Source organism: Apaloderma vittatum, unplaced genomic scaffold (genome assembly GCF_000703405.1).
Source record: "Apaloderma vittatum isolate BGI_N311 unplaced genomic scaffold, ASM70340v1 scaffold5612, whole genome shotgun sequence".
NCBI classification, from domain to species: domain Eukaryota; kingdom Metazoa; phylum Chordata; class Aves; order Trogoniformes; family Trogonidae; genus Apaloderma; species Apaloderma vittatum.
The window spans coordinates 64,365-79,552 of NW_009702958.1; the positions used below are offsets into that span (position 1 = coordinate 64,365).

Consider the following 15,188-nt stretch of genomic DNA (forward strand, 5'->3'; position numbering starts at 1 on the left):
CTATCATGACAGGAACCCTGGAATGCAAATCAGACATTGTCTTGTGTAAAAATTCTGTCTGTTCAAACTTTTAATAGCACTAGAAATCTTTTTGCTCCAATGTATTTGTTTAGCTGGACTGTTGCTATATGCAGAGTACGAAAGAACAAATTTATTGGGTTACAAAGAGAAAAATATATGAGGAACTAATAATATTGAATTAGGTACACCTGACTTTGACATAACATGTGTACTAAGCAGGTACTAAGTTCCACTGACGGTTGACTCAAAGGAGTTACCTGCACAAGGCCTAAGAAACAACATTAAATGAACAATAATGGACTAAAACCAACAGAGATTAAATTGGTAGTCATTGCACCATAAAGATAAGTGCAAGTTGTTTGTAGAACTATAAGTTTGGACAACTACAGCTACAGTACTTCTCCTGAAAATAGATTTAAAAATTAGAGTGAAATCTTTTTAGAATATAAAAATAATGCTTTTTCCTCATGCTAAACATTTCTAAACACATTTAATTTCAAGTATACTTATGTACTATCTTAAAAGTACATATTTGTCCAAAGCAGTAATAAAATCTGTTGGATGAATTGAAAATTAACATAGGAGGTACCTGATTGCCCTACCTGTACTCCATCCATTCACTTAGATCTCTTGGGACCACTTTATCAGTACAGAGTGAAATCATAGTCCCACTAATATCTGCAGAAGATGCACCAATGATGCCAACAAGGAGAAAAAAATCACTCTGTGAGCTTCAAAGAGCTGCCACTTAGAAGAAAAAAAAAATAGCCGACAACTAAACAGAAAAAGCCCCAATATATTCAAAATGCCTGTTAGCTTCTCCTGGATTTAGAATTTTCTCCAAAATAATACTGGCCAGAGGCTTACACTGACACATTTACCTTGAGGCTAAGGAGAGATGTAAAGTCTGGCATAAATGACTTGCTACATACGGATGAGAATTCTATGTATTCCAGAAAAGAACTATGCTTTTGGTTTTAGAAGTACCCTTATTTGTCCAAGACTGGGCATTTTCAGCCTCATATAGCATAAAGGTTTAACAAAAGAGACAACAGTTTTCACAATAGGACCAGATGAATTCACTAAATTTTTGCAGCCTTCTTGGACACCTAAGAATGGCCTCTACATTTTAGATATAATTTTTGAATGATCACTTTTCGTAACTATCTGGAATCTAAATTTGCAGAATCATAGAACGGGTTGGGCTGGAAGGGACCCTTAAAGGTCATCTAGTCCAATGCCCCTGCAGTGAGAAGGGACATCTTTAACTAGACCAGGTTTCTCAGAGCTGTGTCCAACCTAACCTTGAGAATCCAAGTTACATAATAATTGTTTCACAACATTCCATAATTTAATTCTCTAAGGTATAGGCTAGAAAAAAAGTATATAAATTGAAACTGAAAATTAGGCATGACAAATTCCAGATCAGAGCCTTCTCACTACTATTTTTTAAACACTGATGAAGTTTTTATGATCTTCAGCATACGGCATTCCATAAAAATGCATCTTGCTCTTTTATCCAATTTCATCCACTTCCAATAATGAGTAGGGTCACCTGGGTGATCTAAAAGACAAACAAGTGCAAGGAGTCAAATTAGACAAATGAACATTAACACTGGAACAATTTTAGAATTTACAACCTGTTACGGGGTAAGATTTTGGGATCTGTATTATGCAGATGATTAAATTACCATAGTGATGCATTCTGGATTTAATGATCAATGTATTAATTATCCAGATCAGCACTTAAGTTTTGAATCTTAAGTTCTGCAAGCCTTAATGCAAGCATTAAGCTTTACAGTGTCTGCTACTCTCTGTTACCTAGGGTCATGAGATATAAATTTAATTTTTAAATGGTTATAAAAATGCATATTCCTGGCAGTAATACAATAAGAAGCGTAAGACTAAGACACAGTTTCTGTATCCGTAAAATCTAGAAAGATGATTATGAGAATTACACTAACATGATATTAATCAATATTATTCAAAACAAAAAAGAAAAATTATCCCAAAGAGTGGATATTGCAACATGATAAACATTAAGCCCACAGTTCTTTCTGTAAATGCAGTTTTGTCCATGTGCATCACCACTGACTTCACAGCTTGGAATAGTCATCATCCTCAATAACTAAACATGCTCTTATGAAGATCTGCAAACTGTATCAGATTTCAAAACTTGCTCTTAACATTTTGCCTCTATCTTTGGATGTCTTCTTTTTCTGCTGCTCAGTCTTCTTTTGAGAGTAGGAACAGAGCATCAGACTTTAACTTTTCTTTCCTCATATACCTCCCCTATGAGAAGATTTTCATATAACTTCATGTACTGAAAATGCTGAAGTACAAAACTAAAGATACTCTGATTCTAAACCACATAAACAGATGAAAGTCCATCGGTTCCATATATATCTGCTTGAGCCAACCCCATTCAAAGATTACTAGAAACCTAAGGAAAGTATGGAACTGTTCAAGATTACATGTATGGAGACAATTTTCAGTTAGGTTGAGATGCAGAGATAAAGAATAAAGAGATAAACACAATTTTAAGTGTCTCACTCACGTTCTATGTGACTTACGTCTTGTTGACCTTTTTTTCCTCTGGTACAATTTTTACATTTTGTGATTTAAAATGGGATTTCTACATAACTACCTGAGTTTTTTGTTATTGTAATGTCCTAGTTTAAGCTAGAATAGAATTGATTTGCCACTCAGTGATTTTACGTTTCAGCTAAGTCTAAGAGGCTGCCCTTTCTGAAGTTAACAGTGTGTTTTCTCAGTGTCTGCTTCTAGAATGCCTGATGTTTATAGCTACTGTGAAGGACTGGTATGCAGAAAGGGTTTTGCTTATACGTGCTCCTATAGAGCTAAATCTTGTGTGCCATGTTACGAGTGTCGTAAGAAAAAGGGCTGCAAATAAAAAGGTTGGACTTGCAGGGAAGAGCAGACAGAACAAGTGACCTAAACTGACAACAGAATATTCCATTCCATGTGCATCATGTTCAGCATAAAGCTGAGGGATCAGAAGGGCTGAGCCTTCTTCTTCAGTGGCTGGCATTGGAGAAGGACTCTGTCCATTCTTCCACCTTCGATCCCAATCCGTGCGATCCTGAACCCAGTTCCCATCTGCTGCTGAGTTCAGCCTGAGACTTCTCCAGTGCTTCTTCCACAGCATCAGTGGTGACTCACTGAGTTTCAATACTGGGTTTGTATATGTATCTGTATATATTTCATTATTTTCTTAATATTATTTAGCTTTTCTTTCTATTGTTTCTGTTTCATTAAAGCTGTTTTGTTCTTTCTCCAATCTGTAAGTCTCTCTCCCTTATTCCCTTTCCCTTTACCTTCTAGGGATGGGAAAGGGGTTAACAGAGAACATTTTTCATCCCTTTAGCTGCAGCCCAGCCCTAACTGGTGACACCTGAAGATGGTAATTAAGTGAAGTACCTCTGATTGTTTTTAATTTAATGGGTATGCAAACAGAAGACATAAGAAAGTCTAATCTCTAAAACAGCTGCTTAAAAACACAAGTAATGACTTAAAGAGGGGCTTTGGTGGTACCAATTTACCAATATATGATTCTACGGTGCTGTTAAAATTGCACGTGCTCTGTTATTTTACATTTCTTTAGTACTATTTATATGTACTCTTTAAAATTAATTAAATTTACAATTAAGGAAATACATATACCACTGAAATTGAATTACAAAGTGAAATTCATCATTAAAAAAAAATAATTCCGAAGATAAGTTGTTTAAATTAGAATTCTGGACGGGACAAAATAAGTTCTCGTAAGTATTTATTATACAAGTAAAGCATGACAGATTTTTTTTCTCTCCCCAGCAGTGATGTGGTTCACTCCACACAGTCAGTTGAGACAAAGAGAAAAAGTTGCTGAACTCAAGTGTCAAAGTAATAGCAAATTTTGTCTCTTTCAAGAAAATGCTGCATTTACCAGGAAGGTCATTCTGTTTCACTGAGAGATGATGTTTACACCAGTGATGTCATGTTTCAAACTTTTCAACAGGTCTCAATAACAATGGAGTAACCCACAATTAAGACACAAACCACAGTTCAGCATGGATATACCACGTTCATGATGAGCAAATTCTCGTAACACACACACACACACACACACACAATTATATTAAAAATATGCAAGACTTGCGGTGTAAGTCTTAAAACTTGCAGTCAGAAATATCTAATGATGATGTAAAAACACTTCAGACTTTCCAGTGTCAAATGGAGAAAACAATGGTGCTATACTAGAATGCTACTCTGCTCCAGCTGGTACCTTTAACTTAAGTTTTAGTGACTCCACTCTCATAGCAAGCTTAGACTGACAAGTGATTACCAAGGTGAACAGCTTCAGCAATGAGTGATTTTCTCCATAGTCACATTATCTCAATGGTAACTATCCCATCATCTCAGTTTGTTACCTGCATGTATGTATTCTTTACCGAGGAGGAAGCTGAAATCTTCTTCTTTGGCCTTGATGTCCCAATCCATATTCTCTACCTGGAGGGAACAGGAAAGGAATTATGTTTTTTTTTTTATTAATATTGAAGCAGGAAAACAAGAGCTTCTTCAGATAGTTTGCAAGAAAAGTTACATTTATACATATTTTGAAAATAATAACATATCCCTGTCCAGTTGATGTATAATTATGGCTGAAATCCATGGTGGCAATGCTGTTCTTCAGGCTCTTGGGCCATTGTAACTTTTAAATCTAGACCAATTAATGGGTTCAGATAGTGAATTGTACAGATATACAGTGTGATGCATATATCAGACTGTGTAAATTCAGGAAAAGAAAATACACTATTTAGAACCAGACTATATTAGTAAACTATATTAACTATATTAGTAAACATTTTCATACTGTTTAATTGTGCCTGTGTACAATACTGTTTTAGTTACAGATTCCTACAAGCAAAGTAGCACCCAAACTGTAAAAGAAATCTTATTTTAAAGCAACAAAGTTCTACCAAGTCCCACCTACATTATGGTTTTATCAAAATCATATTAATCAGAAACATGTTTGAACACAGAGTATGCAACACACATGTGGAAGCCTTGATTAAACACCTAGCAAACAAAAATAGAACCTGGGATTAAACTGTCTTTGTAGTGTCCCTGAAAAACAGTATTTGCTAGGCAACTTTGACCATGTATAAGAACAAATGCAGAAAAAGAGAGACAGCACATTTTCTTTTGGGAAACAACATTTGTTAGTTTTATGCCTAGCAAATGAAAACTTGCTACCAACTGAGATCCCTCAGTGTAGCTGTATTATGTTCAGCTACATGGCTTACAGTTTGGCAAGACCGAATTGAATGTATGTTTCTGCTGTAATTACATTCCATGAAGAAAAGGGACTCTAAATAATTCCACTTTGTCTTGGACAAGAGTTTCTCTTGAGTGATACATACCTCCCAACAATGCTATTTTTTCTATATCTTTCCTTGACACTCATCTTTCCTTTCCCCTGTAAAACTGCTTTGAATTGTTCATAAAAGCTTTTCTCCAAGACACTGTTTTTAAAGAAAAATAAACAACTTCTGAAAATGTGATATTTTCTGTGTGGAATTCTTTAAAAAACAAAAGCTGACCATTTCCCTTTTTCTCTTCTTTTCCAATAAAGAGATGGAGGAAAAACAAGGCAAAGGTGGATGGAAACAAAGAAAGCCAACCAATTTTTTGTGGAGAGAATATAATTTTCTTAAGCAGAATATAGACAACCTCTAAAGCCAACAACTTCTAAATGCTAGCATGAAATCGTCAAAATGCTTCACTATTTTCCCTTTTCACCGTTTATGATTCTGGTGGTACATGACTGAGAGCTGAAATTATCCATGACTTCTAGCTCTCTGACAGCTCTTACTCATTATGTCCTCATCCCTCCCCTGGGTCCATCATCCAGAGAGTTCTGATGTTCACCTTATGACCAGCACAAATTCTATATCTTTGCCAATCCCTACTATATTAGGGTATCCTTGATTTCAGCCATTCATGTAGCTGTTACAGCCAGTCCCATAGACACTTTCTCATCTCTCTCCTTCCCCAATCTTCAGCTCACTTTTCAGACTGGTTTTCAAAGACTGGTACAAGAATCATTGTTCAAATCACTGAAATTTTAAAATATAACTATTGAAGTATATCTGTCTTTTGTATGTTGACTTAGATCTAGGTGGTAATTTGAATACTATGACAAACAATCTCAGTGTTTATCAGTTTGACTGCTGAAGAGAGTGACAAAGACACATGATAGCAGTGATTTCCATCGCTCTTAGAGCTCAGTTTATTTTTAGCTATTTGTAGATTGAGGTAATAATGTGATTTCAAAATAACATATTAGTGGTCTTAACTGTTAATTAATGAAGTTTTGTCTAGCAATAGCTATGTGGCATGTGGTGTGGTGTTTCAGCCACAAACCTAGAATTCATAAAGTCACAATTTATTACAGACATCTATGCTACCTCAGGCAAGACTCTTAAAGCACATAAATTACTAACTGCTGCAGTGAAAAGTTTTATATTGCAATAACAGAAGCTTTAAATTAGATATCTATGACATGTTTAACAAGCATCAGAATAGACAGACACTCAGAACAGAACGAACAAAAGGCAGCATATTAAATTAATAAACAAGAAACGCTGCGGAAAAATCTGCTCTCTGTGAAGCTTAGATGTCCTGATCTGAATTACAGGGATGCACTCACCATTTGTAGCACACAACCAAGAAATTTATGAAGAGAACTTAAAATGCTAAATAAAATCAAAATAAAACACTCCCTCCCACCAAAAATCAAAAGACCCCCACAGCTGAATTCCCTTCTCTCAAAATACAGTTAGAGGACGAGATGTTAATTACAAGAGATCAGTGGGTACTATTCACCACAAAATGAGGGATGCCTAAATTCCATTCTTGTTCTGCCTGAGGGGATTCAAACCATCATCTCAGAGAAAAACCAGCGTTTCTTCGATTTATGCTTTCTGAGTGGAGGCACTCTTACCTCCACTGCTGAAATTGAGACATTGCCATGGAGTTCTTAAGCATTAACTGATAAGAGAAAGCAAAGGCTGCCTAATCACTGGGTATGCTCCTGACACAAAAGAATATATGGGTCCCGTGGTTACTGTTCCATTACTCTATAATGCATTTAATCCAATGATTTATATATAATATGCAACAGTAGGAACCATAACAGTATACCACAGGAATCATGGAATCATCACAGAATCACAGAATGGTTTGGGCTGGAAGGGACCTTAAAGATCATCTAGTTTCAATCCCCCCACCATGCCAGGAACATCTGCCACTAGACCAGGTTGCTCAAAGCCCCATCCAGCCTGGCCTTGAACACTGCCAGGGATGAGGCATCCACAACTTCCCTAAAAGATGTGATAGACAGGTATCACTAATATTACTAGGTTTAATCATGTAAGCTATCACAGAACACAAAATCGCCACTTTTTTTTTCCTCTTTTTTTTTTTTCTCTCTTTGGTGAAACATACACATACAGCAGAGACAATAGCTAGGTAATGAAACAACCCAAACACCTGTCTTAATATTAGTAAACTTAAGAAGAAGAAACTTTGTCAAAATCATTCATCTTGGCAGACCAGTTTCAAAGGAGCTCTAAAATATTGCAGGGCTCTTCTGTAAGGACGTATATATATTTCCCACTGCACTTACGGGATCATGTTTTAAGAGTATCCTGAGGGCAGTAAATAGGACTAGTGCAGAGATGTTATAATAAGGCCACAGAAACACATTTCTAACACTGTTCAGCACAGCTACTGTGGAACATATTTTGTGGCATACATATAGTTGTAAGATCTCTGGAGCTGCACAGAGATGACCTGACCCCTGAATAGCAGGCCTCTTGAGACAGTCATAATAAAAATGACCAGTTTTGGTTCTGCTCATGGTCAGCACACATACTATATTTTAAGTTTACATTTCACATACACGATCAAACAATCTCATCTGTTTATAAAATGATAGTATCTCACTCTTAAGCATACAATGGTGGCACCTGAAACACATTAAACACTTCACTGTATTTATTTACTATTTATCCACCCTAATCACACCATCAGTCTTCTTCAAAAACCTCATGTGGAAACACAGAAGAAATGCAGGGTCTGCAGACATAATAAAATAACGGATCTTTCTTAGACACTTTGTTTATTTTCTTTAATCTATGTGTATATGCTTTAACTCATAATAATAAGGAAGTAAAACTGAAATGTTAGCTCAACAGTGTTATTTAAAATGATGCTTCAATGAAATAAATATCTGTTCTGTTCAAGAAGTGCGACTGGTGAATAACTTAAGATAAATGCCAAGAAAAGACAGAATTTCCATTTGTGTTACTCAAGCAATGATCTGGAAGCTGAGACCTTGATCTAGAAAATATCTAAGAATGTGTTTAACTTTATTCATATGCTTAAGTGTTTTGTTGAAGTATGAACTGAGATCTGCAGCTAAAGACTTCAGACAGAACTTTCTGTGCAGCTGTGCCAAGTTGTTTTAGAGTTGTTGCAGTTTTAAACACAGTTCAGCTGAGACCACGCATGAAAAGTTTAAATACCATAGGAAAGCTTTTTTTCCAGAACACAGTAAGTAAAAGACGACTCCACATTATAATGCTACACTCAATCTCACCTCACAGGGTTAGTTTTTGCTAATGGGGTACATAACTATAACTGATAAGAGTTTTGCTACTGACTGCTGTGGCCACAGTGTAACTGCATATAGACACAGAGCTGTTATATATTGTTCATAGAGATGATTCCAAATACACACACGTGCACACATTTTTTACCTTGTGGTTGAGGATTTCTCCACAGGAACCCCCTCATCTGGTTATGATATGGAGGAACAAAACTTCTGCGTCTTTGTTGGAATCTGGGATTAAATTGTCTTTGCTGCATCCCTGAAAAACAGTATTTACTATGCAACTTTGACCGTATGTAAAATTAAATGCAGAAGAAGAGAAACAGCATATTCTTTTTTGGGAAACAATATTTGTTAGTTTTATGCCAAAGCAATTTTGCACAATTACAATTTTTCCAAATTAAAGTTAGCCTAATAAGCATGGTTCTTGTCCTCATCTCCATCTATGCATGTCATGATTACAAGCTGTTAACAAGTTATTTAGAACCAGATCAAAATTCTATGACATAGATTTGGAGACTGCAGTCATTAAAACAAAACAGAAATCTCTGTCCAAACTGCAATCACAAATCATAATTAAAAAGGTTAAGTACAGCTCACAAGCAATAGCAGATGCTAAGAAGGTCTGGTATCATAAATCACCAACAGATACACCTGCACCAGGATGGTGTAGTACCACACCAGAAACGTTACTATCACATACGAAAAGTACTGAACTAGCAGAAAATCATTCTGCCTATTGCAATTGGCTCAAGGAATTCTGAAGGGGTAATTCTTATCCTTACAGACATTATAACTGACCAGGTGTTAAGCAGATAATAAACATAATATCAGCATAAACAGTGAGATTCAGTGTAAATTATTTTGAAGCTTCAAAAGCCACAACATTCAGGCTGATCTGTTAACGATGCTGAAAACCTTTGTGTTTTTTTTAGCTCTGAAAGTTAGGCAAATCAGGTGGGGAAAACAAATGTCTTTAATAAGCAAAGCCACAAAGATGGAGGGAAAAAAGCAAGAGCTTAGGCAAAAAAACTCCATTATCCAGGTTGCCCAAAAGCTTTCTTGTATTTTCAGTTACATCAGTCAGTCCAGTAAGGAGTATTCTCTTTTCAATGCCTCACTCAGACCTTCAACTATCAATGTTAAAATAGCTCCCCTGAGGGAAAGGAATTAAAAAAACCTCTGAGTCATCTAATTCCTGTCACTGAGTAAACAGAAGTGGTGTTTCGGTACTGAATATTTTATTTACTGCATATATCTCACTAACTATGTAGCTAGATGGAAATATTATTTTATCCAAACATGAGAAATCAAATTCAAATGAATTCCTAAAATCTGGAAATATTTTCTTAGATGTCTCCTTTGTTTTCTTGGAGAAAGACCTTATAATTTACTTATCTTAATGGGCTGCCTATGTAAATGCTGCTGCTCTTGAAAGATAATCGAGCTTATCAATATGCTGCCTTTATTGAGAAAAGTAACACAATACCAACCTGTGATAAATTCATTCCCTCTTGGTCTGCTCTGTATTGTTCTTTTCTTCACCATGCAAACCTTGCAAATGAAAGACTTCAGATTGTGGAAGGGTGCATACAAAGACTCCTGCAGACAAGGTTAAAAATCAATGACTGTTCTGCTTTTCTCGCTTCAGGTGTAGCATAAATAAATCACATACACAACAACTAGAATTTTCTCAGCCCACACTCACACATATACGAAGGTGGTAGATCTGGATCACATTTTTTCACAAAACAAGGTTCAAACATTGCATATATAAAGTGGATCCTTGGAAGAGTGAATAGGGGTGTGAAGGAATGTTTTCCTCTTCACAGTGAATTTTGGTTTTCTTGCCTGCTCATCTCTGTAAAATCACTTGCTTTCATATTTCATGACCTTGCACCTGTAGTTATACTTTAACTAGACTTCTGTGAGCAATACCTCATGCAGAGATGGTTAAAGTCTCCAGATAAGGACTGATGAGCTAATGGAAAACAGTGAAAATCAAAGTATCTTAATATCATACATTAGAAACAAAACTTACCACAATAGTAATACAACAGCCCCAACTCCTGACTGATAAAATATAACCAAGTCCAAAGAGAAATGGGTGAGTTAAATAGAAATATTTACCTTGTGGTGTGATGAAAAATTCTACTGTCAAAAGGACAAGCTGAAGCTATTTAAAGACGCAACACTAAGAGATGTAGTATGTCCTTAACTTTCACTGATTTCAATAAGCTTTGACTAAGTGTCAGATCTTACAATTTTTTCCCTTTTATTGATTTGTACTGGGCATGTGGGCAGTAGAACACATTCAAAAGAGCATTGAAAAGATGGATTTTAGAGCAATAGCACAATTCGTAATTTTCATAAAACTGAACTGATTTTTACAGATGATAATTCCATTTTTTAAGCATCAAGGTGGAGGGAGAGCAGGACAGAGGGGAGAGGATTACAGGATAAGACAAAAATCTAATAGGAGGCAAGACTGCAGCAACTAGAGATGCTTCTTGGATTACAGGTAGAGTCTGAATTCTTGAACCCTCCTGTGGTCTTTCCTAGTACATATTTTAAGCTAACAAACCCCTTCATAAAGCCTCAAGCAAAACCCAGAGATTTTTTTTTTTTCCATACAAACTGAGTACAATTTGTGAAGAACACTCACTAATGGGAAAAAAACCTTTCCTTTTATAAATGGAAGAATAAATTCAGAATGTACTTATGAAGGTTGGATGAGAGGCATGATCAGAAAAGGACAAAATATATCACTTACGCTGACCCCATTAGGTAATTTGGTTTCAATTTAAAAAAATTGATCACGAACACACTCATTAGTGAGAAGCACAATAAAAAGGCTAATAAAGTGATAATATCATTGCCTCATTGCTTTATGAGACTATTATATCCAATTTTCTGTGTGGATAAACAAACTAATATGATTACTGTTACAAAAAATGGAGAGCTGGCATAATATGAGCTTAGCATATTTTGTAAAAAAGCAAGATGGCTCTACTTTTGATTCTTAACAGAAGCTCTCAATTTTTTATCTCTAACAGCTGCTATGCTACAAAGAGCTGAACTATACAAAAGCTTGCCCTCAAATAAATAAACCGCATTTAATTTTTACTTTTTTTTTCTTTTGGTGCAAGAATTTGTGGGAGGTAAACCCTAAAATGTTGAAAATACATGCAAATATTTAACCAAGATTGTATTTCTGCTGCAATTTTCGTAAGCCTATTAACTGTATTTGAACCCATCATAATCAAACCAACACTGACTCTGAGATGCCCTTAACTCCCCGAAGTAATGTAACTGTCCCGATTATAGAGAAGGGACCTTAGGAGACAAACACTGAACACCAAAAAAAGTAACTTCTTCCTATTATTTATCTTTTCTATAACAAACCATCCCATGTAGAATCACTTTTTTTTCTGAATACAATTCTGTCGCTATCATCAGATTAGATTTATGGTGCTCAATGGCAGATTGTTAACAAACAACTGCTGAAAGATCTTGGCTTCCAGTGGTACATTAAGCTCTGCCAGGAACTAAGTACCAGTTTTATTTATTAAAGTTGAACGTATAATGATAGGAAAAAACAATCACAATGCTTGCTGCCTGGCCAGTGTCCCCAGCTACACTGGCATCTCTTGGTAATTCTCCCAAAACCAGATTCCTACCTCAAACTGATAAGCTGGAAAGCTATTTTATTAGTCTGGGAGCTGTCTCTGCCATATATGTAGCATGAAATAGTACTTAAAAAAGAAAAAGATATTTAAACTACTCTAAAAATGCACAGGGCTAGACTGTTCTTTCCCCACAACAGAATAATTTATCTGGGGTTTGTTTAAACTAGAGTTTCAGGCTTTTAAAAACATTAACCTAGATATTTTAGTTGATCAAGCACATTTCCAACTCTGTTCTAGGGATCTAGGCATCTTCCTTCATCTTCCCTCTAAAATAGGTTAAAATAGAACTTTAAACTGACCACATCAAGGTTTTTAAATGCTAGATAAAGCACACTACCCAATGCATTTAAAAATACCTCTCAACCAATATAAATTTGTACAGGTTTAGATATATACTGTAAAAGTTAGTCACTAACTTGAATTCTACCTAAATGGAAAAGAAGTGTCAATTTCAAACAGATCTGTGCAGTGTTATATTTTCCTATTAATTCTTTAGACTCTCTATTGTTCTGCAAAAGTCCTACACGAAAAACTGGATGAACTACTGGCCCAGTCCAAAATCTACTGAAGTCAATGGACCAATTAATGGGAACCACAGGATCTAGATAGAGGCTATAGTCTCAATCGTATGATTGGTTCCACATGGAACGGATTATCCTCCTCTTCCAAGCTGAAAACACATCTGTTCCACCCATGTTACGCTCATCGTTCCAGATCAGGATGGTATGTAATTGGACACAAAATCAGAAAATCAATTATAAAACTGATATTGAATAGAGGAGATTAAAATAATTCAAAACCGAAAGCTTTTTTCTCTGCAATCACATTTATTTATTTTAATCTCAAGTGACATATATAACAGCAGGTAAAACCATTCCAGAGGTAAAATTTTCAAAAGCAATTAAATGATACAGGATTTTCAGTTCAACCAAGAAAGGAGCCACATTAATCAAAGGTTTTAGGAGCTACCTACACAGATGTGTGCAGATCTACCCAAGCATCTCTTCACATATTCTGTGCTGGTCTGGTCCAAAGCTTCAGGAGTGCATTTAAACAGCCTTGTACCCACTCTAGCAGATCCTACCTTTAAGCCTAGATGTGATGCCACCCTAACACACCAGATGTAGTCCATATTCAGCAAGGCTCTGCTGATATCTCCCTGCCCTTGCCTGGGCAGACATGTTTTAAGCTATAGTGTTTTCTTGGTAATATAGCATGCAAATTGTACAAATCCCCAGCTTCTGAAAACTGGGATTGAGAACAAATAAGCACTTAGAAGTACAAGAACTTGGTGACATTCTAAAAAACACCTAGATATATACCTTCCTCTGATTTACAGCTCTTCTTTGAATTTACCAAATGTTCATCTCGAATTTTAGGTTCCTTAATACCTTCAAAAATATCACTCAAATACTTTAAAAATTATACCAAATATGCTTATTTAAAGACATTATTACTATGTCGCAAGAAACCTTACAGAAAAAAGATCTCATTAATACCTTAGTACTAGAAAAACATTACAGGCATTTTCATTTTTTTAAACTGACAACTATTTTGTCACTTCCTTATATTGTTTTGTGAGTAATAGAAGGTAAAATTATAGCTTCCTTCATAATCTCAATACTTCTACCTTCTTAGGGTTGTTGGCTTTTTGCCAGAAAGGATGAAAAAGTAATAAGGAAGAGAGGAAAAGTACAAAGAAAGGAGACCGGTGTCAACATGAATATTAAAGCAAGAAACATAGACAGGAATCTTTTTCAAAGAATAAAGAACTGTGTAAGAGGATGTAATTACTCACATTGCCTTCCAAAAGCTCCTCCAAAGGGCAACCTCGGTGCGACTGCTGGTACTTTTCTTGAAAAAGTTTTCCGTCAAACACTTTCCAAGGCATCAAATCATCCATTCTGAATGGAAACCCACAGGCACTGTTGGCCATGAGTAAAGTTGTAAGGCCACGAACAAATACAGCACCGAGATGTACAGCTCTGGGATCCACTTGCTCAAGCTATTAACACAGACACAAACACAAAACAAAGAAAAAGAAAAGACAGGCCTCACAAATCGGGAAATACAAGCAATCTTACCATCACACATAATCATGTGAACAGCACAGCACATGATAAACTGTCCTAAAACTGTGAAAATGATGGTCTTCTGTTGTACAGTAGAATTCATCAAATGATTCTGTATCTAGTTTTATTCAATAAAGTTCAAGATGTGGAGTTTAACAAATACAGCAACTCACTTTTTAAGACAGATACATTCAAAATGAAAACTGAAAGGCAAAATAAATGTTTATTCTCTATCGTGTTTCTCAAGCACTAGCCATTCCCCAGAAAGAATTCTGTTAGTGGAATGCAAAATATGAACTGGGAGTATAAAATTATGTGTACAGTGATCCACTGACCTTCCAGTTTGATCAACCAGGAAATGTTACAGCATTTAGAGATCATTTAAATTATAAGATTTGACAGATCCAAGTTTATTGCGACCAGGCTTTTACTTTAAATACTTAAAAATTTCCTCTGACTGTAGTGTGAGGAATTATTATTCCTCAAATTATTTCACTTCAACATGGATTACTCCAGAAGAAATATTGGAATGGTATGACAACATCCAGAATATGCAAAATGAGAAACTCAACAAGACGATTAAAACTAATGGCCAAAATAAACCCAATGGGTGATTTTAACATTCTGCTGTACAGTGCATAGCAAACTATAGAAGCCCTGAATCCAATATGGGAAAATCTGTGATTTTAAGTATTGTGTAAGCAGTACAAAGCTCCTCAGTGGAGA

The 15,188-nt window shown here is 35.7% G+C and overlaps 1 protein-coding gene across 1 annotated transcript in view; it reads right to left on the minus strand.

Moving 5' to 3' along the window:
* Positions 1-4,471: 4,471 nt before the first annotated feature.
* Positions 4,472-15,188, minus strand: part of FAM120B (family with sequence similarity 120B) — a 49,608-nt gene continuing 38,891 nt past the window's right edge. The window contains exons 6-9 of the mRNA XM_009864414.1: positions 14,189-14,395; positions 10,195-10,303; positions 8,850-8,960; positions 4,472-4,533 (exon numbers count right to left, since the gene is read on the minus strand). Of these exons, the coding sequence (XP_009862716.1) occupies positions 4,472-4,533; positions 8,850-8,960; positions 10,195-10,303; positions 14,189-14,395 (489 nt within the window). The remainder of the gene's footprint in view (positions 4,534-8,849; positions 8,961-10,194; positions 10,304-14,188; positions 14,396-15,188) is intronic.